We start from the raw sequence: 27,288 nt of genomic DNA, 5'->3' as shown, positions 1-27,288 counted from the left end.
ATTGAGCACACGTGGCAGGCTGTCTGAGATCTCCCTCCGCGGTGGTTATTATTGCTAGTGTTTTCAGTGTTGGGACTATGGAGACTGGCCCAGGGTTCGGTGCCGGGGGGCGCCGGAGGAGCGCTGTGAGGCGCGGATAGGACCGCGATCTGAGGTGAGCGCGGGTACTCACTAGCGCGGAGAAAAGTTTGTGCTGAAGAGGGGCGTAGCCTCACAGCGCCCCGCCTGTCGCGCCCCACCCTGCAAGGCCGCCACACTCTGAGAGCAAAGGGCGGAGCCACATCGTGCCGGGCTCCGCGAAGGACACCGTGGCGCAGAGGGCGGAGCCTGAGACGCCACGCCCCCTTGTGCAGGGGGCGGGCCCGAAGACGCCCCGCCTCGCTGTGCGGGGCGGAGGAGGACCCGGTGGCTGGCCGCACTGCAGCGCGAACGCGCGGCCGGGCTCGAGCGAGGAGCAGGCGCAGCGCAGGCAGACAGGCCACAGCCGCCCTTGGATCCCGTCCTGCCATGCCATCCTCGGGCCCCGCCTGAGTCGCGGCCGCCAGCGCCGGGCGGGCTCGGGGTCGGGGCCATGAGCTCGCTACCCTGACGATGCGGCCAGCCCGCCTGGCGCTCGCCCTGGGCCTGGGCCTGTGGCTCGGGGCGCTGGCGGGGAACCCCGGGCAGGGCTGTGGGCCCTGCACGCCCCCTTGCCTCTGCATCCCCGCGCCCGGTGCCGCCTGCCGCGTCAATTGCTCTGGCCGCGGACTGCGGACGCTAGGGCCCCCGCTGCACATCCCAGAGGACGCCACTGCGTTGTGAGTAACTCGCTGCCCCCGCAAAGCGGGCCGGGCGGTTGCCATGGCGCCAGGCAGGCGTGAGGACCCTGTGGGGCAGTGCGGGCCTAGCCGGGCACAGGGCATCTGCAGGCCTCCTCGCGCCTGCACCCTCCTGGGAGAGGCCCGGCCGGGCGCGCCGCCGGCCTGGCGGGCCTCGCAGGGCGTGGGCGCGTCCCCGGCCTCTAGAAGGGGAAACGGAGTGCGGGCCAGGCCTTTTCCAGGGCGAGGCTCCAGCGTAGTGAGGTCGGCCCGACTAAATAAGGAAAACCGGGGATCGCAGCCGGCTGTCAGCCCGCCTGGCGCGGGCCAGAGGGAAACAGAACAATCCCGGTTTCTGTGAAAACATAGACATCCCACCCGGTGGGGCTCTGCAAACGCGAGCTGATGGGGGTCCTGTGGCAGCATGCGGGGGCGGGGTGGGGCGGTGTCTGAACGGAGTCTGCAAACACTTGAACGCTAATTAGAGACTTAATAGGATTGTGCCTGGCTGATACCCAGCACCTGAGAGCCGCGAAGGGCGCGAGGAGGTGGAGAGTTCTGTGTGGGGTGGAAGGGAAGGCTTCCCGGTAGAGGTGTCTGGTCAGGGATTGGATGGATGTGTAAGAATTAACCTGAAACTTAAGAATGAGCAGGAAGGTGTGTCTAGGGGAAGGGAGGAGGGAACCGTGTGTGCAAAGACTTGGAAGCTGAACTTGGTTGTGTGTAGATGTAGGGTACATCCCCAGTGTGGCAGCGGCAGGGAAAAGTGTGAGGGAGGGCACCGTGGGAGGCGAGCATCGGTCCTGAAGGGCCTCAAGTGTCCTGCCTAGGGCTCTGATGTTATCCTGGGAACAGTGGGTGGCTGGGGTTTAAAATGCCAAAAAGCTGTTGTCATATTTGTATCTTGGAAGTAGTAATGAATCAGCCTTTATGGATAGCTTGCCTTGAGTGAGGTCCTATGCCAAGTTCTGATTGTGGTTATCATGCTTAATCCTCACCCTAATCCTCTGAGGTGAAGGTACAGTGAGGATCACCATTTTACAGATGAGAATACTGAGATAGATGTAGGTGATTTGGTTTGTCTAAGCGCAAGTACCAAGTAACAGCCAGTAAGTGGCAGAGCTGGGTTTGACTGTGAGGTGCCCAGGATCCAGAGTTGGGATGAAAAGTTCGTAGGAGACCAAGATTGGCAGACAGTTTTCCCCGGGGCTGAGGGCAGGCTCAGGGCCTGCTGATCTACATCCCTGTGGGCCTGTTTGGATTTCTTGGGCACTTCCAGGCGCCTAAGGCGGGACTCCATCTCTCCTTGGCTGCAGGTTGTTAAATCTGGGGGTGGATCTTGGCATTCAGTTTTGTAACATTGTTTCCTGGGTGACTCCAGCATGTGGCCACCTTTAATCAGGGGGGCCTGTGGTTGGATATTGAGGAGTGTGTGGGATGTAGGGGTGTGTGCTTCTCCTGAATGGTCTAGTTGTTCTTGGGGCTTTGCCAAGTGGACTTGGGGGTAGGTTCTCCAGAGCCAACCGGGAGCCATGGGGGCTGTGCTGGGCCTGTCATCCTGCTCCGCGACGACTAAAGCATTTGCCATCTTTGCTGTCTCTATGGAGATGAGCCTCCTGCCTGCCACCAGTGCTCACATAGTTGCATCGATCCCCCCTACCCATTGTTCCTTCATGCTGTGGGTGAAATTACCTTCATCCCTGGTGGGCTGGGAGTTGCTGGGGATCTGGCCTGGCTCCTGCTGACTCATCTGAGCTGGCCTCTGGTCGCTGTCCAGGGAATAGCAATGCTGGTGGGTCCAAACTGCATCAGGGCACATGCTCGGGAGGCTCTTGGAGACCATGATGGAGTCCGGGGCTGTTGCCTTGCCTGTGTCCCTTTAGACTCCGCTTTTGGTTTTGGAGGCGTTGGGAGCTGGTGGCCTGGACCAGCCTGAGTTGGCAGGATTCCCAGGGTTGTTGGCCCTTCTGAGTGTGTGGCAGGACCCTGGGAAGTAGGTGGATGGGGAATAGAGGAGACTTCATGCTCTTCTCTACATCCCCAAGCTGAGTCTGTGAGATTTCCAGAGGCTGAGGGTGAGGACCCAGGGGAAATTGGGCCCTTGGGTGCAGACAGTAAGGCTCCAACTGGTTCTCTGTCTGTACTGTGTGGGCTGCCCCAGCCATTCTGCCTATCAACCCTTCTACCCCCTCCTCAAGGAGAGGGAAATAGGTGAGTTTTCTCCAAGAGAGAAGGGCCGAGCTTGGAGTAGCAGGGGAACCTTCTGGGCGAGTGTATGCATGTGCAGGGGAGCCAGCAGCCTCCTCTGGGAGGCGTGGGCCTGGTGCCTCTGTTACCAGTGTCTTGCAGCCACTCCTCTATTTGAGACTCCTTGGCCAGCCTGGGATGTGGCAGGACAGTAGGGGTTAGACCTGTGTGGGAGTCTGGCCAGTGTGGTTCTCTCAGCTCCTGGGGCTCCCAGGCCCCAGCCTTTCTTGGGTTAACCCATACTGCCTGGAGGTGGCAGCCTAAAAACGGTGATGTCAGCAAAATGCTGCTGCTCTACTTTTAAAGCATTTTTCATGGAGAATTTGAAGGTATACAGAGGAAGAACAGCATGGTGAACCTTGGACTTACTACCCTATGGCTTATCCTGCCCCTCCACACCCCCACCCACTTTTTTGAAACAAAGTCTGGCACCTGACTCTTTGATCCGTAAGCATTTTGGAGTGCACGGTACCACCATGATCATACCTACGGCAGTGAGTGATTGATTCCCTGACTCCATTATAGGTCCAGTGTGTTCAAATTTTTGGCTGTCTCGGTTTGTTTTACTGATTGGAATTAGGATCCAGATAAGGTCCACACAGTGCTGTCTCTGTGGATGTATAGGCTCCGCCTTCATTTCTTTTTCTCTTGTGCAGTTTGTGGAGACTGGCCTCCTCCGCGGTGCCTGGTTTGTGTGCCACCTCCATGGCTCAGCCACTGTATCCCTCCGCCCTCTGTTTCCATACCTTGATAGTTGGGTCCAGAGCTGCAGTGTGTGGCGAGTCACATTGCAAGTGCTCTGGAGCCACTTGCAGCCTGCAGGTACTGTGCTGGAAAGGAGAACACGAAGGGAGAATGTTCACGACCACAGGCACTTCCAGCTGTGGCAGTGCTGTGGCTCCAGGTATGGTCTCGTGACCAGTTAGTTTCAGGTGTGGGTGATTTTGGCCGAACATCCCTGGAGGGGTTGTGTACCACTCACTTTGGCCTGGGGCCCACTCTAGGTTTCCTGTGCTGTATTGTGCATGTTTCACGTCGGGGACTAGGCTAGGAATGGAGACTCAACAGGGACTTGGTTCGCTTATTAAAATACTTGGGAACCTTCGGGTCATCTGTTGGCCGGGAGCACTCAGGGCCTCACACTTCCTCACCCGTGGCACTAAATAACAGGATAGTGTGGGGGGAGACTCGGCCCCTGGTGTCTGCACAGGGCGTGCATGTGCGGGAAGTGAGCAAAGACTCGGACTTGGTCTGGGCCTAGTGTGCGTGTAGCATGTTTGACTTCAGGTGCCACGTGTGTTGCTGCCTTAAGGGCTGGCCCGGGCACCTGGAGGGCATGACTGCTATGTGCCAGCCCTGTGCCATGGGTCTTCCAGGACCGCCTTTGTCAGGCTCAGTTATGAGGGAGCTAGTGTTGAACCAAAGACACAGGTGATGAGGAGGAGGCGGCTTTGGAGGGGTTGCCTGGAAGGACCCCCAGTGGAAGTGACATTGAAGTCAAGATTCAGGGTTTGCACAGGGGTCATCCAAGGACTGGCAAGAGTGTCCCAGACAGAGGGGACAGCTTGGCAGTCTCGGATGAAGGGGTGGGGGGTGAGAGAGCAGGTAGGGTGGCATTGAAGGACCTAGGAGCAAAGCGGTGTGCTTGGCATCTTCTGGGAAGAGCACTGGCTGCTGTGTGGAGACGGCAGGTACTGGGAGGACCTGCGTGTCCTGCACACTCTGCTGGTCTCCCCCTCACGTTCCCTGTGCTGCGCACGACAGCTGGCACTTGGGAAATCAGACTCTGAATGTGTGTGTAGTGTTAGTTTCCTGATGAGACACAGTGCAAATTTGCCAGAACTGTGGACATGAGGGCACATATGCCTCTGTATGTGGTCCCCCGAACGGGGGCCTCGGGGTAGAAAACACATGCAAGTCATCTGTCCGATGAGGGATTGCAGCCCGGGATACAGGGTCCGGCAGAAGTAACGCCTGCTTAAGTGTGGTTGGTAGGGGAATAAGTGGGTGTGATAATTTATAGTTTTAATTTGAACATTTCACCTAAAATGTCATATGGTGTGCTTGAGTGTGATATTATTATGTTATAGAACTCCATGCTTATGATTTTGTACTAAAGGATTTTTGTTATAAAAAGGGGGCATTATTTGTGCTGGACCCTGTATAAAACACTCTTATGACTTAATGCACAAAAGACAAATGACCCAAATTAAAAATAAGCAAAGGATTATCTCCCAAAAAGATACGCAGATGACCAATCAGTGCATGAATAGATGCCCAACTACTAGCTTTCAGGGAAATGCAAATCAAACTTCATTGAGATTCACAGTGGGACCACTAACCCCAAAAAGACAGACAAGAAGGAGAATCGGTGACGATGTGGAGAAACTGGAACTTTCCCCACTGCTGGTGGGGATGTAGAATGGAGCAGCCCTTTGGAAATAGGTAGTTGCTCAGGAGAGTAAACATACAACTACCAGTCCCGGCTGATGTGTCTTGGTAGATTGAGTGCCAGCCTACAAACCAAAGGGTTACGGGTTCAATGTGCAGTTAGGGCACTTGCCCAGATTACGGGCTGGGTCCCCAATGGGGGGTGTGTGACAGCCAACCGCATGTTGACGTTTCTCTCTCTCTCTTTCTCCCTTCTTTTCTTTTCTTTAAAAATAAATAAATAAACTTTAAAAACGCAAAAACAAAAACATAGAGCTACCATAGGACCCAGCAGTTTTGCTTCCAGGTGTCTACCCAAGGGGAATGAAACATAGGTCCATACTGAAACCTGTATACAAATGTTTATAGCAGCATCGTTCATAGTAGCCAAAGGTGGAAACAACTTAAATATCTGTCAGCAGATGAATGGACAAACAGAATGCAGTCCATTCGTACAGTGGAATATTACTCAGCCATAAAAAGGGATGGAATACTGATGCACTATAATCATAGATGAGTCTGAAAAACTTGGCGCTCAGTGAAAGAAGCCAGGCACAAAAGGTGACAGATGGAAGGCTTCCACTGACATGAAATGTCCAGAACAGACAAATCCATGGAAGCAGAAACCCGACTGGTGTTGTTTACAGTTAGGGTGGGGAATGGGAGTAGGGGGTGATACACAAGGAGTGTGGTTTTTCCGTTTGGGGTGATGAAATTGTTCTGGAATTAGATAGTGGTGGTGGTTGTAGAACCTTGAGAATATACTAAACCGCTGAATTATATACTTCAGAAGGGTGAACTTTATAGTATGTGAATTATGTCTAAATTAAACAAGTCTCGGAAGAAAATGCCCAGGCTGGTGGCCCCACCCCACCACTGCCTCACCCTCTCCCGCCAAGGTTGCCAAGCACCACGCTCCATACGGCCCCTTTCCAGTGATCTCACGGTGCCTCCCACAGGGCTGTGGAGGCAGAACCATTCTCGGTCCCATTTTACAGACCAGGACATTAATCTCCTGGAGGTTGAGTCACTTCCTGGGGTCACATGGCTGGAGTATTGTGGCAGAGAGGCGATTTCATCGGCACGCTTTGGAGTATATCCCCACAGCTTCATGCAGGGGCCTGGGGTACAGCACCAGCAACCTGGCCCATAGACCACGGAGAGGGTGCAGTGGGGTGTCCCTGAGTGGCACTAGGGGGGCTCTGGGCTCAGGCCCCCAACTCCTTGCTTAGCCCAGCCCTTCCCGTACAGACCTCCCTTGGCTGTTCCTGTTCTGGTCCTTCCCACTGACCTGTTTGATTTTAGGAGGGAGTCGTGGGAGCCCAGGAGTAGGGGATTTGGGTCCTGGGTCAGACCGGGTTCACACTCCATCTCCGACATTTCCCTGGTGACCTTGCCTGAGTCACTCAGCATCTCTGAGCTTCAGTGTCCTCGCCTGCACAACGGGCACCACGAGTGGACGCATCTCACAGGGTCTCGGGGCCTCAGAAGTAAGAGCGTGCGGTACATCCACGGGGCTCAGTTGCTGCTGGTCCCGATGACTAAGTGTTGCCAAAGTGGCCCCCTCCGTCCCTCCTTTCCATGATCTCAGGAGACGGGCCCCCAGGAGCACAGGGCACAGAGCTCAAAAGCATGAGTAGAAGGCCCCGAGCTGGTGTGCACATGCCCGGGACTCTCTTGCTCAGACCGAATGCCAGAGCAGGCGGGAGAGACACAGGCGAGCCCGGCAGGCAGGCTCCTGCATGCCCCTCGGCGCCCAGGCCGGAGCCCTGTGTCCAGAAGCTTGATCTAACCCCAGAGGTGCCTTCAACTCAGCGCCACACAGCTACTGGCGTTCATTATACCCAGGCCTGGCGTGCTCCCGTTGTGTTTTCGTCTCAGTTTTAAGCCTTTGTTTTTTAGTTTGGTTTTTTGTTGTTGTTGTAATCTTTACCTGAGAACATTTTTCATTGCATTTTGGGGGGTGGGTGTGGAGAGACTGAGAGAAAGAGATCTCTCAATCTCTGTGGGGAGAGATCAGTGAGTGGTATTGACTGGTTGCCGTCTGTAGGCGCCCCAGCTGGGGGGTCAAACCCGCGACCTAGGCATGTGCCTGCCTGGGAATTAAACCGGAACGAAACCTTTCAGAGAATGGGACTGTGCTCCAGCCAACTGAGCCACATTGGCCAGGGCTAAGCTTTTGTTTTCTTTTTCTCTTTCTTTTTTGTATTTTCTTTCTTTCTTTTCTTTTTCTTCTTTTTTTTTGGGTGGTCTATGTTCTCTAAGCCTTTCTTTTTGTTGGATTCAGGTGGAGATAGGTAACAGTGAAGGTAGGTGCATGAACAGAGTGCTGTGAACTCTCAAGTGTTCCTTGTTTTGATGATTTGGCGGCCTTGGAACCTGCCTGCCTGTAAGCTGCTCAGTGTCCCCCCGGCACATTGTCCCTGCTTCTATCTCGGCTGTCATACCCACACCCTTGGGGGGGGGTGACAGGGGGAGCTAACTGATGAGGTGCTTCTGGAGAAGGTGCGTCTGGCTGCCCCCTTCCCCGGGCTCAGTTTCCTCTCCTCGTTTCCTGCAGGCCCCCACCCCCGCCACCACCCCCGCATGTGGTCAGGGCAGGACATCTCCGGGTACACTTCTACGGGGAACTCCTTGTCCTGCCTTCCAAGGCTGTGCCTTGGAACCACCAGCATGTGACAACCGGCGGGGCTAGTGGGTACTGCCGGATGTGGTCCCACCCTCAACCCCTCCCAGCTGCCCCCATGCCAGGTGGGCCGGGAGTGTGGAGACCCTGGCTGCGGTCTGGTTTCCAGTGAAGAAACCATTTTGGATGGAGATGGACATTTTCCTCTCTGGAACATTGTGTGGTGGCCAGTGCCAGCAGCGAGAACCCAGTGGGCCAAACACTGTGGAATGAAAACATCCCGTTTCTTCTGCCACCGTCCAGGGCGGTGGGCGCGTCGTCTGGGCTCAGGCGCACGGAGGCCGGCCCTGTGTGCCAGGTGTCTGCGTCTCCAGCTGGCTGAGGCAGCAGGGGCAGCAGAGAAAGGCGGCTGGAAAATGTGGCTCGTGTCCTTTTCCCCTGGAACACCTCATTCTTTATTGCCTGGCAGCCGTCTCCATCAAGGGGCCCAGAGGTGCCCAGCTGCTTGAGACCAGGGAGGGGGCTGCATTTGGGGGCCAAGGTAGGCAGAGCCCTTTCTCTCCCTGAGGAGCCTGTGGGCCCAGCCTGACAGAGTATGGTGCTCCCGATGCTGGCAGCCCCCGTGCCCGGAGTGTGCGGAGCCCCCTCCTGTAATCCCGTGGGGCTGCCCTGGACAGGGCTTTGCTAAAGGAAAAGCAGGGCCGGCTTTTCTTTCCAGCTGAGGTGGGGCATGAGAGCCAGGGCTCAGGGCAAGGCTAATACCACTGGGGGCTCGGAGTTCTGTGCCCCCAAACTGCTCTGTGGCCCTGTCATCGGGCTGTGTCATGCTATTGGCTGTGTCCAGCTGCAGAGTGGACGGTGGGATTGCTGGAAAGCTAGAGGCCCTGTGCTGGCCCCCTTGCCAGAGTGGGGAGAAGCCCACCTGCCTTTCTCCTTTACTCTTTGGTCTCCGAGGACGTGATAGTGGGATGAGGGTGTGGCCTTCCTGAGCCTCAGCATCCCACCTGTAAGGAGGTGGTGTGGGCCTCGCTCCGTTTGGCCGACAGGCCCAAGTGCAGAGGCTGGGGGGGCCCAGGTGCTGGTTTTTGTCTCTCCTTATCCTGGAAGGGAGGCCCCAACTCTCCAGCTTCAGGTGGACCGGTGCGCTGGGCCCCTCTCCTGGACAGGCCCCTCCTTCCCAGCCTCTGGCCCCCCACCCCGGTCTGTTAATGCCCCGACAGTGGCTGATTTCCAGACGCTCCTCCTCAGGGCCAGGCTCTGCGGAGGGTACCCCGCACCTTCATCTCCTGCCTGAGGCTCCCCTGCCTCTCCCTGCCTGTGGGCCCAGGGTGATCCTGGGCAGTCGGTGTCACTGCTCCGGACGCCTACGTCTCGTCTGGTGACAGTTCAGTAATGGGGCGGCCAAGCTCCTCGAGGGAACCCCACAAGCGACCTGTGAAATGGTCACTGCCTGCTGTCCCCGTGCCACGGGGCCGGGGGCCTGGGGGCTGGGGGACCCTCTCACAGGCCTTTCCCTCTAGTCTTCAAGGTTGGGACACTGCCCACCCCCCTTGCCGATTCCCTTAGACCCAGGTGGGGGTGGGAGCTTGGACGTAGAGCCGAGGTGGGTCTGATGGGCCCTCGCTGCCCCCTTTTTCCGGTGGGCCTGCCCCCTTCTCGCCACCAGCCTCCCTGCTCCGCCCCAGCTCATCCTCTCCAAATGTTTTTCTTCAATTCAGCTCTCTCCCCTAAACTTGAATTCATTAATTTAAACGTCATCATTTCCGGCCCTGGAAGCCAGCCTCACTCTCCATAAATAGAAGGGAATGAAAACAGAATGAGCTTATTAGACCCAAACTGGCGCAAGCATTGGGCTCCTGGATGCCTGACCCCCATGCTGAAAGGAGCCGATAGCGGGGTGTCGGGGTGCCATGTGGGTGGCCCTGCTTGACCTGAGGGCCGAGGGGTGGGCAGGGACCCCCAAGGGATCAGCACTGTGGCCTTTCTTCTCATCGGCCTGGCCCTGGCTTCCAGCACTTGTTTGGCGTTCCTGTTGCTGGGCTGAGAAGAGCCTGTTTCTCCCCAGAGCCTGTGGGGCCTCCCTCCTGGGAGAGGACCGCTGGCCCTGCAGGGCCCACAAGGCTCTGATTCCAGGAGCCCTGAGGGCTCGGGTTGGAGGGAGGAGCCTAGGCCTTGTGCCCTGGACGGGGAGTAGGGTGCCTTCTCGCGCTGCCCACTGTGCTATTCTGTCCTGCTAGAGGGAGGAGGCAGCTGCTGGCTTGGGAGGAGCGGGTTACATAATGTGCCGGCGGCCCCTCTGGAGCCCATTCCCCTCAAGCCCAGTATCCACTGCACAGGCCAGCGCTGGGGTGGGGGTGCTGGGCTGGGCCTGGCACTCACCCCCGCCACTGACCACATGTGTCTGGAATGTGCAGATGTTTCCTCGGGGGCTCCAGCAGGCCCCCAGACCTCGCCCGGCATCTGGACTGGGGAACTCTAGACCGGGGAGCAGGCACCCAGGCCACTCCCCTCCTTGGCAGAGGAAGAAACTTAGGCAGTTCTGGGCTGCTTCCTGACTTGTCTGGGGGCTTTGTTTCCTCAGCTCCGAAAGGGACTGCCCTTGGAGCCATCCAGACCCGCTGTCACTCAAACCTCCTTCCCTCTCTTCCTGCTGGGGCTCTGGGACTCCTTCCCCTCCCTTTCTTATCCCCTTTTCCTTTCCTCCCTGCCTCCCCTGCAAGGCCTGGGATGTGAGCAGGGGCGGAGCCCATGTCCATGGGGTGGGGGCCCTCAGTACCTTCTGCTGCGTACCTCCAGCTCGGTGGTGGGAGCAGGGATCTCCCCCTGCCTTCCCACACCCTGCTCTAGCTCTTGCTTGGACCAGGAGAGACCAGAACCAGAGGCGCGGGGATGTGCCATTGGGTACCCAGACCCTGAAGATAAGGATGCAAGCCCAGAGAAAGCTACTGGCCCTCGCCTTGAGAATGTCTGATCTGGAAGGCAGGGGGAGTTGGGGCTACCCCTGTGTAGGCGAAGCTGGGATCCTCAGTGACTGATGGGGGAGGAGAAGGAGGGCCCCATCAGTGCGTAGTCCTGGGGCCCTCCCACTGGTGTGTAGGGTAGACCAGGAATCTTCCCTTCTCCTCCAATACACTTGCCTGTCTTGGAGTAGGAGAGGGGGCAGCCGAAGGGATGGGCTGGAAGCGAGAGTCCCCATCCCTATGTGGTTTATATTCAGTGCTGCAGGCTATGGGGGCCCCTCCTATCCCTATCTCTGGTGCCTAGGGAGGTGGCACATGCCTTGTGCTATTACAGGTATGTGTCTGTTCCCAGGTCACCTCTTCCCCTGACCCTAGCTCACCGGATCTCTCCAGCCTTGGCATCCCTGGAAGTTGCTGGCTTGGAGTTTGCAGGGACCTGGGAGGGTCCAGCTGGCTCAGAGGGTGGGCCCTGCTTGGCCTGGCAACTCTCAGGGTGCTGTCCAGCCAGGCTGCTGGCTCTCCTCCCTTGGGGCTGGCCGCTGCCCTGCGTGGCCAGCTTCTGCTGCTTCTGCCCCCTGTGTGGGCTCCTGTAGGCAGCTCCTGGGGCCTGCTGTGTCCTGTCAGTCACCCCCCCCATGTCACTCTCCCCCCACTTTTATAGGACTGTGGGGGAACCATGTGGGGGCAGGGATTCAGACTTCGATGACATCACCTGGGGGTGCAGAGGAAGCCTAGGGGCTGGGGAGGGGATGGGGCTGGCCCGAGGCCTTGGTGCTGTCCCAGAGCACTGATGGCCAAAGCAGATGGCGATGCGGGAAGTGGCTGTTCAGGGCCGCAGGGCTGTGGGGCTGGGCGAGAGTTCTGCCCACGGCCCCTTCCCGTGACTGCCCCTCCGTGGCCCTCCCCCAGGACCCATCCAGTGGCCCCCCTCCAGTATCTTCTCTGCTGCTCTTCTTCCCAGGGCTCCGAGTGCAGAGGTGGCTGGTGCTGCCCACCGTGCACCGTAGCAGAAAGCACGTGCCCCTCCATGGCTCCCAGACCCACATTTTTTAAAACTTAACAAAAAAAAATTATTGATTTGAGAAACATCTATTTTTTGTTTCACTTATTTATTCACTCATTGTTTGCTTCTTGTATGTGCCCTGACCAGAGATCAAACCCACAACCTTGGTGTATTGGGATGATGCTTCAACCAACTGAGCTACCCAGCCAGGGCCCAGACCCACTTTTAAACGAATATCTGGGCTTATCTGATAGCAGCTCCCAGACTGTAAGGAAGAAGGCTCCTCTCACCCCCCCCGCCCCCACCCCGTGTGGGAGCGGACAGGGAAACTAGGCTCAGTTGGGGAGAGCAGCGACAACCCTGTCCCCTGGCCCACAGAGGCCTCTACTCCTGGAGTTCGTGGAATCCACGCTCTGGGCACAGGCCCCCTGTCCCACAGCCCTGGGGGAAACAGACTGGCATGTGCAAGCACACACCCCTATTTCCAGATGGGAAACCTCGCTCAGATGAGCTAGGGTGGAGATCTGACCCTGAGCCCACAGTGCCGGTTCTGGAGCGGAGGGGGCCTCGCTGCCCTGAGCGCCTTGGCTGGAGCGTCTCCTGACCACCCTTGTCCACCCCTTGCCATCCGCTCCCCTGCAAAGCCCCGTCTCCTGGCCCCATCCGTGTCCTGCCTCGGCCCCTGCCCCAGGCCCCCTTGGGCAGCCTGTCTGTCTTCTCTGCCCGGAAGCCTCCACGCCCCATCTCTCCTACTTCAAGAACAGAATGAGAGGGTGGAAAATCTAGGGTACCTGCCTGCTCTTGAGAATAGGTTTATGACTCTGCACTACCTTCCAGCACTTTTTAAAATTTTAATGTAATCTTCATTGTTGTTTTTTTTCCCCTACCAGCATTTTCTTTGGTTCTCAGTTTGAACAGTTGCAGGGAGGGGGCTGCGTTTTGCACCTGTTTCTCCTGCCACTGTGTACTGAGGGGCGTCCCAAGCCACAGCTGCTAGTGGGCCCAGGGCTCTCAGACTAGAAATCATGTCCCACGTCACAGGTGAGGGAAGGATGTTTGAGACTCTCCCTGTGTGTGGCTATGCTGGTTCCCAGAGCCGCCAGACTCTCAGGGTGGTGGTGGCCTGACTGTGAGAGCCAGCACCTGTGGTGCCCTTTGACCTTACAGGGAAGAGAACCTTGACAAATTAGGTGTCAGCATCCTGCCTGGTTGGGCCACTTGGTCAGAGCAGTGGTGGGGCTGCTATGGGTCTTCCGGCAGAAGCCCCACCCTGTCTGGTCCCTGCAGGAGCTCTGACCCACTAGTGCCTCCCCCTCCCCGTAGGAGCCCAGTCCAGTCTTGCAGATGTTCCACTGCCAGGAGGACCAGCCTTCTCTTCTGCCGGCCTGGCTCACCTGACCGTGGTTGAGGTTTCTCTCAGATTTTCTCGTGGAGCCCCTGATTCACTGCAGGGCCGTGGTCTCGCTCACCTGCTGCCCGTGGCCTGCCTCCCCACCCCAGGCAGGCTGAGGCCAGCATCAGCTGGGTTCTTCATGTCCGTGTGCCGTCTTCTCATGGTGTCCCTGGATGGCTGCTGTACTTTGCAGAGAGCAAGGGCGACTAGGTTCCCGGGTTAGCTGATTGCGCCCACAATCCACCTCCCCACACTCACTCAATGGAAGCCACAGGGGGACAGGAGCCCCTCTGGGCCTGGCTCCCTACATTGGCCACTCAAAGGCCAGTGGTTTCCCTCTAAAAGCTCCCTTGGTAGCCCCCTGGCTATGTTGGGAGCCAGGATACTGAGAGCTGCCTAGGTAAGACCCAGCCCCCAGCTCCCAGCCCCTGTCCTTGATAAGTAGCCAGCATTCAAGTATGGTTGCCATGGGGCCCCACGTGGCCAGCAGGTCTTCAGGGAGAAACAGTGGTCAGTGGTTGGGGTGGGGCATTTCTTGAGCTTGGTTCCAGAGATGATCCTTGTCACTGGGAGCTGGACAGAGGGACTGTGCCAGGTTCCCCAGCCTGCCAAGCCCTGGGACCCTGTCTCCCCCTCAACTGCGTCGTTGGGGCCTGGACTGGCTCCCAGGAGGGAGCCTTGTTCCACACCAGCCGCTCTTACTAAGCTCCTGCCGTGTTCGGAACAGGCTGGAGGAAGCAGGCACCATTCCAGAGGGCGGCTGATGGAAGCTGGGCTTCGGGACACCCCCCACCCCGAACTGCCATGGGAGATCGGATAGGAAGGGTCTTGGAGCAGGGCAGGTGCCGGGGATGGGGGTTTGTACCAGGCTCTAGCTGGGGTAGGGCGGGGGAGGCTGAGTGCTTTAGGAACTGGGTTGGCAGGCCTGGAGGCGTCTCTGCATGACAGGGTGGTCTGGTCGTTGGTGGGAAGACAGGGCTGGTGAGAGGCATTTTGAGACATCAGAGGGCAGACAGAGGCTTAGGGGAGGGAAGCCTAGGCCTCATTCATTCAGTCTATGGCCAGAGGTGCCCACCGAGTCTGGGTGGTCCACAGGTCCCCGACTCAGGAGGTGGATAGGCAGGGGCAACTGTGACCTCTGCCTGTGGGCTGGGAGGGGACATGGGACTGGGGGCTAAAGAACATGTGCTGGTTATTTATGTCAGTCCTGACTTTCTTTGCGCGGATTCTTGTGGCGCCAGCCACAGCCAGTTTCAGGAGATCCTCTTGCTTTCCTCGGCCAGCGCGTCCACTCCTACACGTGCAGCGCAGTTTACAGCTTGTCTGGATGGCTCTCCCCCAGCCACGCTTCTCATTGGGCCCATGTGCTATCTTGGTGACTGTGTGGGGTTTTTACTGAGGTCCTGTTGACCTTGAGGTTGAACATGGCCATCACCATCACTGTGGCACTGCACTGTCCTCAAGGGTCCCTCCTGGTTCATCTGGCCTTTGTGCCCCCTGTATCTCAGGGACATTCAGAGGCCTCTGCAGCTGGCAGCAGCTGGGCTCCTGGCCCTGGAGACCCCTGGACTGCCCTGGTGTGTCCCCAACCCTGTGTGGAGGGGGATGCAGTCTGCCCTCCATGGTGTGGGATGGCCTTGCTGCACCAGGGGACAGGGGACTGGGTGGGACCTTGGACCCGCAGGGAGGGAAATGGGGCAGGGCAAGGATGCAGAGCTGAGGGCCTCCGGCTCTTTCCTGCCTTGGTTTTTCCAGATGAAGGTTCACTCCAGTTCTCCACTCTGGCTCTAGGGATAGGGAGCTGGGAGGGTGGGAGGCCACAGCTTGGGGGTACCAGGGAACTTGCAGGGATGGGCTTGGGGTTGGCTCTGCGCCCTACCCAGGAATCCAGTGTTGACTTGTGGCCTCTTCACTCCCCAGGGACGTCTCCCACAACCTGCTCCAGGTGCTGGATGTCAGGCTCCTGGCGAATCTCTCAGCGCTGACAGAGTTGTGAGTGTCTACTTTGGCCTGGCTGTGGGACCCCACAGGGTAGGCAGGCGGCAGCAGCTTGCACCGTGTGGTTATGGGGGCATCCCTCAAAAGTTGCTGAATCCCTCCCTTTCTTTCAGGGACGTAAGCAACAACAAGATTTCTACCTTAGAAGAAGGGACATTTGCTAATTTATTTAATTTAAGTGAAATGTAAGTTGCACTGTTTTGGGCGGGCTTCAGGGGCTGGGCTCCTGGTCCCCCATCAGCACCCTGCCCTCCTGGCCTGGCCTTTGTGTCGGGTTCCTAGTTCGAGCCCAGACCCCGAAGGCTGTCCCGGGGGAAGTGGGAGGCTGTACTCGTCAGGGAGCCCAGACCCTTCCTCAGGGCCAGGCCTGGTTGCCCATACCTGCCCCACCGAGCACCGAGCACTTGGCCCTGCCCTTCCCGCAGAAACCTGAGTGGGAACCCATTGGAGTGTGACTGTGGCCTAGCTTGGCTGCCACGCTGGGCAGAGGAGCAGCAGGTCCGTGTAGTGCAGCCGGAAGCGGCCACGTGTGCGGGGCCTGGCCCCCTGGCTGGCCTACCCCTCCTCCGAGTCCCTCTGTCTGACGGCGGCTGTGGTGAGTGTGGGTGGGGCAGGGCCGGCTTGGTCCTTCCCTGCGGGACAGCTCTGCTAGGCAGGGACCCCGCAGGTGCTCGGGGGTCGCCAGCTGGGGCAGGGCACAGTAGATAGGGACCTGGGGCACAGGGCTGAGACAGACTGACCGGGTCAGGCAGGCCCTCTGGCCCAGGAGTCAGTGCGGGTGGGATGGGGGAGACTGGCCCTGAGGCTGGGTGGGGTGATCTGGGGTCTGGAATGGGGGCCGAGAGGCAGCCATCTGCCCTTTGCAGGTGAGAAGTACATCGCCTGCCTCCCTGACAACAGCTCGGGTGCTGTGGTGCCTGTGGCCTTCTCAGCTGCCCCTGAACGTCTGCTGGTGCCCGAGGCCTGCAGTGCCTTCTGCTTCTCGACTGGCCAGGGCCTTGCGGCCCTCTCAGAGCAGGGTCACTGCCTGTGCGGGGCTGTCCATCCCCCCAACATCTCCTCTGCCTGCCTACTCTTCTGTTCCAGCCCCCCACTATCCCCTGCCCCTGTCTGTGAGGGCCCTACCCTCCTCCAGAATGTTTTCCCTGCCTCCCCAGGGGCTGCCCTGGTGGGGCCCCAAGGACCCCTGGCCTCTGGCCAGCCAGCAGCCTTCCATGTCACTGCCTTGCTGCCCATCAGCTCCACACTCTGGGACTTTGGCGACAGCTCCCCTGAGGTGGACGTGGCTGGTTCTGCTAGCACTCACCGCTACGTGCTGCCTGGGCGCTATCACGTGAAGGCAGTGCTGGCCCTGGGGGCTGGCTCGGTCCGGCTGCAAACAGAGGTGCAGGTGCAGGCGGCTCCTGCCTCCCTGGAGCTCACGTGTCCAGTCTCGGTGCACAGTGATGAGACCCTCGAGATTGGCATCCGAAATCTTGGTGGCTCAGGCCTTGAGGCCACCTATAGCATTATGGCCTTGGGCCAGGAGCCAGCCCAAGGTGGGTGCCTCCCTGGGCCCAGGTCACTAGCATTCCTCACCCAAGGGTCAGAGGTGGGTGGGGCAGAGTCCCAGGCGGGCACACATTAATGGCCCCTCTCTCCCCGCCGGTCCCCAGTGGTGCACCCGCTGTGCTCCTCCGACACCGTGATCTTCCCTGGAAATGGGCACTGCTACCGCCTGGTAGCAGAGAAGGCAGCCTGGCTTCAGGCACAGGAGCAGTGCCACGCCTGGGCTGGGGCCGCCCTGGCCATGGTGGACAGTCCCGCCGTCCAGCACTTCCTGGTTTCCCGGGTCACCAGGTGCTTGCCCCCACCCCTGAGAGGTGGGGAGGCGGGGAGGTTGGGAGGTGGGGGGCAGAGCACAGCCCAGGGTAGACAGAGCCCGAGGCAGTCAGGAGGAGAGGAGGGAGTGGCTGGTGAGGCTGGCAGTGGGGGAGGGGGCCGAGGCCAGATCCTTACCTCCAGGGTTCCCTGTGTGGGAAGAGCCCAGCTGGACTGTGAAATCACACCTGGACATTGGCAGTGTGCAGAAGGGGAACTGAGGACCAGAGTGGTCAAGGCCCTTGCCCACGGTCACCCGGTTACCATGCTTGACCCCGGTGCCTGGCTCTGACGACAGCACCTCATTTCCCTCTCTGTGTCTGTCTCTGTCCCTCTGCCTGTCCCTGTGTCTGTCTCTCTGTGTGTCCATCTCTATCCACAAATCTATAATCCCTTCCTCAAAGAGGGCCTTCCTACCCTAGCAGAGTGGTGGGGAATAGCCCTTTGGGGACTGATCTGTGGGTGTCTTGGTCCCCACATGCTGTACCCTGGGCCTCCCTGCAGGCTGCAGTGCAGGTCTGATCGAAGTGGGGCTCCCTTGGCTGGGCTCCTGGCCCATGGCCCTGGTGGCTGCATGAGCACTACTGTGGGCCTTACTCTCCAGGTCATGTCTCTAAGCCTCGGGTTTCTCATCTGGAAAGCAGGAGCCAGGTCCCCCTGAGGGGCTGCTATGAGAAGCCTGTCCCCAGAGAGGGGATGAATGAAGGGACGTCTATCTTTGGGGAGCCCCCGGGTCCTCACTGTCCCCATCTGCAGGAGCCTGGACGTGTGGATCGGCTTCTCAGCTGTGGAGAGCGCCGAGGCGGGCCCTTTGCCTCGAGGCGAGGCCTTCAGCCTGGAGAGCTGCCAGAACTGGCTTCCCGGGGAGCCACACCCTGCCACTGCGGAGCGCTGTGTGCGGCTAGGGCCTGCGGGGCAGTGCAACACGGACCTGTGCTCGGTGCCACACAGCTACGTCTGTGAGCTGCGCCCCGGAGGTGCGCCAGGGTGGCTGGGGGGCCGGGGAGTGCCTTCTGCTCCGAACCAGGACAGCTAACCCCCAAAACCATAGAGTCTCACGGCCACCCCAGAGCGCCTCCTACCCTTGGCCAGGACAGCGCCCCCTTACCTCCCCAGGCTCCTTTCTCAGCTGGTTAGTGTTTAGGCATTTGCTGAGCACCTACTGCCATCCTAGGCTGGGCCTGCACCGAAGGGAACAGACACAGATGAGGAAGCTGGGGGCTCCCACCAGGTGGCTCGGTCCCGCCCTGGCCCCCGCGACACTGTCCTCTTTGGCCTGGGACCAGAACCTCATCACACACTTGCTACCCTAGGCCCCGTGCGGGATGCGGAGAACTTCCTCGTGGGGGCATCCAGCGGAGACCTGCAGGGACCCCTGAGTCCCCTGGCACAGCAGGAGGGCCTCTCTGCGCCCCAGGAGCCTGTAGAGGTAGGCCAGCCAAGCCCCCGCTCCCTGACACAGTCTGGAGATCACCAGACCACTCTTGCTCTGGCTGCTGTGTGTCTCTTTTAAAAAACAGGCTGCCTTCCCCACCCCCCTGGGCCTTATTAATGTCCTGTGTGCCCAGTAAAGATGTTGGAGGAAACCTGCTATTGTGCAGGGAGGAGAAGCCTCTGTCATGGAATCTAGGAACACTCTGAGCTCCTGCGCCTTTTCTCTCTGTGTGGATTTAAAAAAACAAAACAAAACAAAACCAAGGTGCTACTGCTCACAGATGGTTTCAACATGGCTCCTCCACCCTAGTGAAGCATTTGTGGAGGGCCTGGGAGAGCCCCATCTGGCGGCTCCTTCCTCTCTTGGCTGGTGGGAGCTGAAGTCCAGGACCTGTGGAGCTGTGTGTTCCAGCCCCAACCCCCACCCCTGTCCTCGGGCCCCTCCCAACTTCACCAGGTGATGGCGTTCCCTGGCCTGAGCCTGGGCCGTGCAGCCTTCCTCACCGCTGCAGAGTTTGGAACCCAGGAGCTTGGCCGACCTGTCCAGATGAGGCTGCAGGTGTACAGGCCTGTGGAGGGAGCAGGTGGGACCCTGTTCTGGTGGTGGAGGGAGTCGGGGGCCTGGGGTAGCCTCCCTGCGCTGCCATGTCTGCTTGTCCCTGGGCCACTAGACTGGTCTCCAGCCTCAAGATGGGCAGAGTGGGGTCCACAGAGACACTGACTCGTGCCCAGGATCCTAAGGACAGATTGGATAGGCTTGCCTGGGTGGGGCTCCTTCCCGAGTCAGTCGGCTGGCCTGGTGTTGGGGGGCAGGGGGGTGATGGTGGAGGCCAGGAGCACTTTCCCGCAGGGCCTCAGGTAGTAGTGGGTATCCCCGACCATGTCGCCCGTTAGCAAATCAGACCTGTGATACCTTTTCTCCCCTTGCAGGAGCCCCAGAAAACAGCAGCGAGCCTGAGAGTAGGCCCCCGGAGAATGGGACTGAGCCAGCTCCTGAGTGCACACCGGAGGGTCTCTGGTGCCCCAGATCTAACATCTGTCTGCCACTGGACACCCCCAGCTGCCCTCGGGCCTGTGCCAATGGGTCCTCATCGGCACTGGGACTCCCCAGGGCCTCCTACGTGCTACAGAAGGAGTTCCTCTTTTCTGTGCCCGCAGGCCCCCCTGCTCAGTACTCGGTGTGTGTCACTGGCCCGAGTGTCATCTGCCTTCCCCTCAGCCCCCCAAGGTCTGGGTCTCCTCATAAAACTCAGAGAAAATGCATATTCTTAGGCATAGCCCACTGGGCCCCTCTGCCCAGGCCCCGGCCCACCTCTGGCCTGGTCAGAGCCCTTATTCATCTCCCATTATGGGAAGTTCCTGCCCCAGGGCCTTTACACTTCCTGTGCTTTCTAAGGATGACTCTAAACGTCTCTTGGCTTGGCTGATTCCTTCCTGTCACAAATCTCGGCTGCATTGTCCCTCAAAGGTCCCTCCCCTGTCTGGCGAAGCCCCATCCCTGCCTCATTCTGTCTGCCCGAACGTGTTCGTTTTGTCCAAGGCCCCCACCATGAGTGCCTGGGGCCCCTGTGGAGCCTGTTGGAGTGTGAGTGACTGAGGAGTGTTGAGACCCTTGTGGAGGGGTGACTCTGTGTCCCCCTGGGAGGGGATCGCGCCCACCTGTTGGATCCCCTGGCTCAGTGCCCTCCACAGGCTCCAGACCAGTGGGGGCCCACTGTGAGGTCCTGTCACAGCCCTGCCTCCCTCTCCTGTAGGTTGCCTTCCTTGGCCAGGATGGCCCCCTGCTCCCCGGTGACCTCATAGGCCTGCAGCACGATGCCGGCCCAGGTGCCCTCCTGCGCTGCACCCCGGCACTTGGCCACCCTGCCCCTGAGGCCCCGTACCTCTCTACTACTGCCTCGGCCTGGCTGGCCTGCCTGCCTGCCCAGCTGGAGGCCAGCCAGGCTGGCCAAGCCTGCGCCCTGCGACTGCTCACTGCCACAGAGCAGCTTACCCCGCTGCTGGGCCCGAGGCCCAACCCAGGGCTGGGGCGGCCAGGACGCTACGAGGTCCGGGCCTCAGTGGTCAGCAGCGTGTCTAGGCACAACCTGTCCTGCAGCTTCGAGGTGCTGTCCCCGGTGGCCGGGCTGCGGGTTATCCACCCCATTCCCCACGACGGTCTCCTCTATATATCCACCAACGGCTCAGCCTTGGTGCTCCAGGTGGACTCTGGGGACAATGCCACAGCTACAGTGCACTGGCCTGGGGGCAACGTCAGTGCACCCTTCGAGGCTTCCTGCCCTGCTTCGGTGGCTGCCCTGGTGCCCGGCTGTGCCCGTGAGGACAACACCACCTTGTACTCGGTGTTGGCACTGCCCAGGCTCAGTGAGGGCGAGCACGCGGTGGAGGTTGTGGTGGAGAACAGCGCCAGCCGGGCCAACCTCAGCCTGTGGGTGAAGGCGGAGGAGCCCATCTGCGGCCTTCGAGCCACACCCAGCCCCGAGGCCCGAGTGCTGCAGGGCGTCCTGGTGGTGAGTGTGGCCGGCTGGTCTGCCCAGCCTCTCTTGAGACAAGGTGCCCTGTGCACGGAGTGGCCCCTCCCCACTGAGGAAAGAGCTTGGTTGATGGGCAGGTCCTATTAGGTGATCATTCATTCCTAAGTTACTAAAAGTTATCATTAGAACAATGGCTCTGAAAATGTTTGTCCTCGAATTTCAAGAAACAGACCGTGGAACTCTTTGCCCACCTCTGACCTCCTCGAGCCTGGGTGTGTTTACGAGGCCCCTCAGTACTTTTTGAGTTGCTTCTGACACCACCTGGCCACCACAGTGCCTTTCTGGGAAGGGGCTGTCCTTGGCTGGAACTGCCCATCCTGACCAAGGCAGCTGTCAGCTCTGCATCTTGGCATGGGGGCCTTGGAAGGGCTGTTTCCAACAGCCCTGCCACTACGTAGCTGTGTCCCCCGCTTGGCCAGTCACACCTGTTCTCTTGGGTGATGCAGGCGAATATCCAGCCAGGAGGCCCGTTGAGACTCCCCTGCCTTCCCACACGGCATTGTGTTGTCCAAATAGAGGCCCGAGAAGGAGCCCTGGGAGGGGTGTGCAGATTGAGAGATGACAGGTGGGGAAACTGAGGTACAGAGAGGTCAGGGTGTGACTTAGCCCAAGCTCAGCCCCATACCACGCAGCTCCCTAGTTGAGGGTGGGCCCCAGGGCCCTTCGCCCCTCCTCCTTGCCTTCCCACTCTCCCATAGTGTCTTCAAGCCCTGTTCTGTGAAGCCCCACCGGGAGGTGTGTCTGGGCCAGTAGGCGTGGTCTGAGGTCACGGCTCTATAAAGACCCTGTGCCGGGGCAGGGTCACTGTCGGCCAACGCCGTGTCCTTCCCCCAGAGGTACAGCCCCACGGTGGAGGCCGGCTCGGACGTGGTCTTCCGCTGGACCATTGACGACAAGCAGTCACTGACTTTCCACAATGTTGTCTTCAACGTCATCTACCAGAGCGCTGCTGTCTTCAAGCTCTCGGTGGGCAGAGGAAAGGGCGGGGGCGGGGGCAGGGGGTGGGTGGGTGGGTGTCCAGGGCTCACGCTTGCCGTCTGTCTCAGTTCTGCTTTGCTCCCTATGACTGGGTGAGTGTGGGGCGGGGCTCTGCCTACTCTGCCTTGAGGCCCGTTGGTGACTTGATCACTGCCAACTGTCTCCATAGCTGACAGCTACCAACCACGTGAGCAACGTCACTGTGAACTACAATGTCACTGTGGAGCGGATGCATAGGATGCAGGGCCTGCGGGTGTCTGCGGTGCCCCCCGTGCTGCCCCCCAATGCCACGCTGATGCTGGCAGCTGACGTGCTGGTGGACTCGGCCGTGGAGGTGGCCTTCCTGTGAGTGCACTGGGCCCAGCCGGTAGTGGGGTGCCAGGTTCTTCCCCAGCACCCCTCCCCAGTTCTCATCTCAAGTGCCTGGAGGTACAGGGTAAATAGGATTGGGAGCTGCAGCAGGGCTGGGTGGTACTCTGAACAAAGGTACAAGAAGAGTGGTTATAGCTGGGCCAGTGGGCGCCCCGCCCCGGGAGTGGCCAGCCCCTTCCACTCACCCCCAGTGACTCACTGCCTGCCTGCCGCCCTGGCAGGTGGACCTTCGGGGATGGGGAACAGGCGATGGGCCAGTTTAAGCCTCCGTACAACGAGTCCTTCCAGGTCCCAGACCCCACGGTGGCCCAGGTGCTCGTGGAGCACAATACCACACACACCTACGCCATCCCAGGTAAGGACGGGCCTGGCGCCCTGCTGGCCCCCCACTGGGCAGCCCCCACTGGGCAGCCCTGCGCTGGGGGCAGCTCCATCCAAGTCAGCTTGGGGTGCTGACCCTGGCCTTACTAGGATGCAGGAGGGGTGGCTAGGGGTGAGGGGTGGCCCAGGTCACCAAACCCTGAGATCTGAAGCTGCTGATCAGAAACTGGACCCTCCTGTCTCCTGAGCCTTTTTGGGGGAGAGCAGGGGGCTATTTTTCAGTTACTGTTGAAGCCCCGGAAGCCTCTCACTCAGAACACAGAGTAAGCAGCAGGCCCCCAGCTCCCATCCTGCGCAGCCACTCACTAACCTGAGCTCGCTCGCGCTTGGAGGCAGTTTGCTCCTCATCCTGCATCGGCTGTGGCCCTGTGCTTTGCCCTATGCTGATGCACTTCACAGACACCTCGCTGTGAGGACCCCTGGGGTGGGACCCAAGGGCGTTCTTTCCATTTCGATGGTGGCCCTGCCCTGCCCTCCAGAGAGGCTCCTGCACACAAGCAGCCCTCACGGGGTTGGGGAAGGATTGTGCTGAGCAGGCGGCGTAGTGGCCACGGTGCCATTCCTACTCTGGGCCTGTCCCCCAGGCGAGTACAACTTGACCCTGCTCGTATCCAATGCCTTCGAGAACCTGACACAGCTGGTGCCCGTGAGTGTGCGTGCCTCTCTGCCTGCCGTTGCTGTGGCCGTGGGCAGCCCCGTCCTGGTGGCTGGTCAGCCCGTCACCTTCTCCCCACACCCAGCGCCCTTGACTAAGGGCATTCTTTACACGTGGGACTTCGGGGATGGCTCCCCAGCCATGACGTACCACCAGTCAGTGGTCAACCACACATACACCTGGAAGGGCACGTACCACGTCTGCCTGGAGGTCAACAACACAGTGAGCAGCACAGTCGCACGTACTGATGTCCACGTCTTTGAGGAGCTCCATGGCCTGAATGTGAGCCTGAGCCCAGCTGTGGAGCAGGGTGCACCTGTGGTGGTCAGCGCCACCCTGGAGTCAGGTGACAATGTCACGTGGACCTTTGACATGGGGGATGGCACAGTGCTCATCGGCCCCGAGGCCACAGTAGAGCACGTGTACTTGCGGGCACACAACTACACAGTGACTGTGGCTGTGTCCAGCCCCGCTGGCCACCTAGTCCAGAGCCTGCCCGTGCAGGTGTTTGTCCTGGAGGTGTTGCGGATCGACCCTGCGACCTGCATACCTGTGCAACCCCAGGCCCGGCTGGTAGCCCACGTCACTGGAGACCCTACCCACTATTCCTTCGACTGGACATTCGGGGACGGCTCGTCCAACGTGACTGTCTGGGGAGACCCGTCCGTGCTGCACAGCTTCACCCGCAGTGGCACATTCCCCCTGGCACTCGTCCTGTCGAGCCACGTAAACAAGGCGCACTACTTCACCAGCGTGTGCGTGGAGCCTGAGGTGGGCAACGTCACCCTGCTGCCTGAGAGGCAGTTCGCGAGGCTTGGAGACGAGGTCCGGCTGGTGGCCCAAACCTGGCCTCCGTTTCCCTACCGCTATACCTGGGACTTTGGCACCGAGAGCGGGCCCAGCATTGGGGTCTCTGAAGCCACATTCACCTACTGGGACATAGGCTCCTACCTGGTGACGGTCACTGTGTCCAACAACATCTCCGCTGCCAATGACTCTGCGCTCGTGGAGGTGCAGGAGCCTGTGGAGCTCACCAGCATCAGGGTCAATGGGTCCCAGGTGCTGGAGCTGCAGCAGCCCTACCAGTTCTCCACCATGGGCCGTGGGCGCCCCGCCACCTACCTGTGGGATCTGGGGGATGGCAGGCGACTCGAGGGCCCTGCAGTCACCCACATCTACACCAGCACAGGCCACTTCACCATCAGGGTGACTGGCTGGAATGAGGTGAGCCGCAGCGAGGCCTGGCTGAATGTCTCTGTGCAGCGGCACATACAGGGGCTCAGTGTGAATGCCAGCCGCACGGTGGTGCCCCTGAATGGCAGTGTGAGCTTCAGCACCTCGCTGGAGGCGGGAAGCGATGTACACTACTCTTGGGTGCTCTGCGACCGCTGCACCCCCATTCCCGGGGGCCCCACTATCTCCTACACCTTCCGCTCTGTGGGCACCTTCAACATCATTGTCACGGCCGAGAACGAGGTAGGCGCTGCCCAGGATAGCATCTTTATTTATGTCCTGCAGCGCATCGAGGGGCTGCAGGTGGCTGGTGGTGGTGGTGGCTGCTGCTTCCCCACCAATAGCACACTTCAGCTGCAGGCGGTGGTAAGGGATGGCACCAACATCTCCTATGGCTGGACTGCCCAGCGGGATGGTGGCACGGCCCTGGTTGGCAGCGGCAAAACCTTCTCACTCATTGTGCTCGAGGCTGGCACCTACCACGTCCAGCTGCGGGCCACAAACATGCTGGGTAGTGCCATGGCCAACCGCACTGTGGACTTTGTGGAGCCCGTGGGGTGGCTGGCCTTGGCCGCCTCCCCAAACCCAGCCCCTGTCAACGTGAGTGTCATCCTCTGTGCCGAGCTGGCCGGTGGCAGTGGTGTTATTTACGTCTGGTCCCTGGGGGACGGGCTGAGCTGGGAGACCCCAGAGCCCTCCGTGACCCATACCTTTCCCACCCCTGGCCTATACCTAGTCACCGTCACAGCCAAGAACCAGCTGGGCTCGGCTAACACCACCGTTGAGTTGGCTGTGCAGGTACCTGTGAGTGGCCTCAGCATCAGGACTGGTGAGGTGGATGGCAGTTTCATAGTGACTGGATCAACTGTGCCCTTCTGGGGGCAGCTGACCTCAGGCACCAATGTCAGCTGGTGCTGGACTGTTCCAGGTGGCAACAGGCACGGCCAGCATGTTGCTGTGGTCTTCCCCGAAGCCGGCACCATCTCTCTTCAGCTCAACGCCTCCAACGCAGTCAGCTGGGTCATAGCCACGTATAGCCTGACGGTGGAGGAGCCTATTGTGGGCCTGGTACTGTGGGCCAGCAGCAAGGTGGTGGAGCCCGGGCAGCTGGTCCACTTTCAGATCTTGCTAGCTGCTGGTTCAGCTGTCAGCTTCCACTTGCAAGTCGGCGGGGCTGGCCTTGAGTTGCTCCCGGAACCTCACTTTTCCCGCAGCTTCCCCCGTGTTGGGGATTATATAGTGAGCGTCCAGGCCGAGAACCACGTGAGCCGGGCGCAGGCGCAGGCGCGCATCCTGGTACTGGAGGCTGTGGGTGGGCTTCAGGTGCCCAACTGCTGCGAAGCAGGCATTGCCACTGGCACCGAGAGGAACTTCACGGCCCGGGTGCAGCGGGGGTCTCGTGTTGCCTATGCGTGGTACTTCTCCTTACAGAAGGTCCAGGGGGACTCGCTAGTTATCCTCTCAGGCCGCGATGTCACCTACACCCCCGTGGCTGCGGGGCTACTGGAGATCCACGTGCGTGCCTTCAATGATCTGGGTGGTGTGAACCACACTGTCGTGGTTGAGGTCCAGGATGTCATCCAGCATGTGGTGCTGCGCAGTGGTCGCTGCTTCACCAACCGCTCAGCCCGGTTTGAGGCTGCCACAAGCCCCAGCCCCCGGCGTGTGGCCTACCACTGGGACTTTGGGGACGGGGCCCCAGCGGAGGCAACAGAGGATCCCTGGGCTGACCACTCCTACCTGCAGCCTGGGGACTACCGTGTGGAGGTGAATGCCTCCAACCTGGTGAGCTTCTTCGTGGCGCAGGCCACAGTCACGGTGCACGTGCTGGCGTGCAGGGAGCCCAAGGTGGATGTGGCCCTGCCCCCGCAGGTGCTGATGCGGCGCTCCCAGCGCAACTACCTGGAGGCCCACGTTGACTTGCGTGATTGCGTCACTTACCAGACCGAGTACCGCTGGGAGGTGTACCGCGCCACCAGCTGCCAGCGGCCTGGGCGCTCGACCCCTGTGGCCCTGCCTGGTGTGGACGTGAGCCGGCCCCAGCTGGTGGTGCCTCGCCTGGTGCTGCCTGTGGGCCACTACTGTTTTGTGTTTGTGGTGTCATTTGGGGACACACCCCTGTCCCAGAGCATCCAGGCCAACGTGACAGTGGCCCCGGAGCGCCTAGTGCCCATTGTCAAGGGTGGCTCGTACCGTGTGTGGTCAGACACGCAGGACCTAGTGCTGGATGGGAGCAAGTCCTATGACCCCAACCTGGAGGACGGCGACCAGACGCCACTCAGCTTCCACTGGGCCTGTGTGGCCTCAACACAGGTGAGCTGCGTGGAAGGGCCAGAGGAGAGGGGTGGCCTTCCGGACCCCTCAGGTGTTTGCACTAATGAGTTCAA

At 59.8% G+C, this 27,288-nt stretch overlaps 1 protein-coding gene across 4 annotated transcripts in view; it reads left to right on the top strand.

Annotated features, from left to right (window-relative positions):
* Nucleotides 1-401: 401 nt before the first annotated feature.
* Nucleotides 402-27,288, top strand: part of PKD1 (polycystin 1, transient receptor potential channel interacting) — a 46,321-nt gene continuing 19,434 nt past the window's right edge. For all 4 annotated transcript variants that reach the window (XM_037157261.2, XM_037157260.2, XM_037157259.2 and 1 more), the window contains exons 1-15: nucleotides 402-797; nucleotides 15,377-15,448; nucleotides 15,568-15,639; nucleotides 15,880-16,049; nucleotides 16,321-16,992; nucleotides 17,110-17,293; nucleotides 18,071-18,291; nucleotides 18,628-18,743; nucleotides 19,206-19,332; nucleotides 19,679-19,926; nucleotides 20,503-21,258; nucleotides 22,117-22,248; nucleotides 22,430-22,605; nucleotides 22,854-22,987; nucleotides 23,598-27,214. In XM_037157261.2, the coding sequence (XP_037013156.2) occupies nucleotides 592-797; nucleotides 15,377-15,448; nucleotides 15,568-15,639; nucleotides 15,880-16,049; nucleotides 16,321-16,992; nucleotides 17,110-17,293; nucleotides 18,071-18,291; nucleotides 18,628-18,743; nucleotides 19,206-19,332; nucleotides 19,679-19,926; nucleotides 20,503-21,258; nucleotides 22,117-22,248; nucleotides 22,430-22,605; nucleotides 22,854-22,987; nucleotides 23,598-27,214 (6,903 nt within the window). In that variant the 5' untranslated portion in view covers nucleotides 402-591. The remainder of the gene's footprint in view (nucleotides 798-15,376; nucleotides 15,449-15,567; nucleotides 15,640-15,879; nucleotides 16,050-16,320; nucleotides 16,993-17,109; nucleotides 17,294-18,070; nucleotides 18,292-18,627; nucleotides 18,744-19,205; nucleotides 19,333-19,678; nucleotides 19,927-20,502; nucleotides 21,259-22,116; nucleotides 22,249-22,429; nucleotides 22,606-22,853; nucleotides 22,988-23,597; nucleotides 27,215-27,288) is intronic.

Source organism: Artibeus jamaicensis, unplaced genomic scaffold (genome assembly GCF_021234435.1).
Source record: "Artibeus jamaicensis isolate MK-2021 breed Jamaican fruit bat unplaced genomic scaffold, CSHL_Jam_final contig_700, whole genome shotgun sequence".
In the NCBI taxonomy this organism is placed as follows: Eukaryota; Metazoa; Chordata; class Mammalia; order Chiroptera; family Phyllostomidae; genus Artibeus; species Artibeus jamaicensis.
This window is presented reverse-complemented; position numbering and strand designations above follow the sequence as displayed.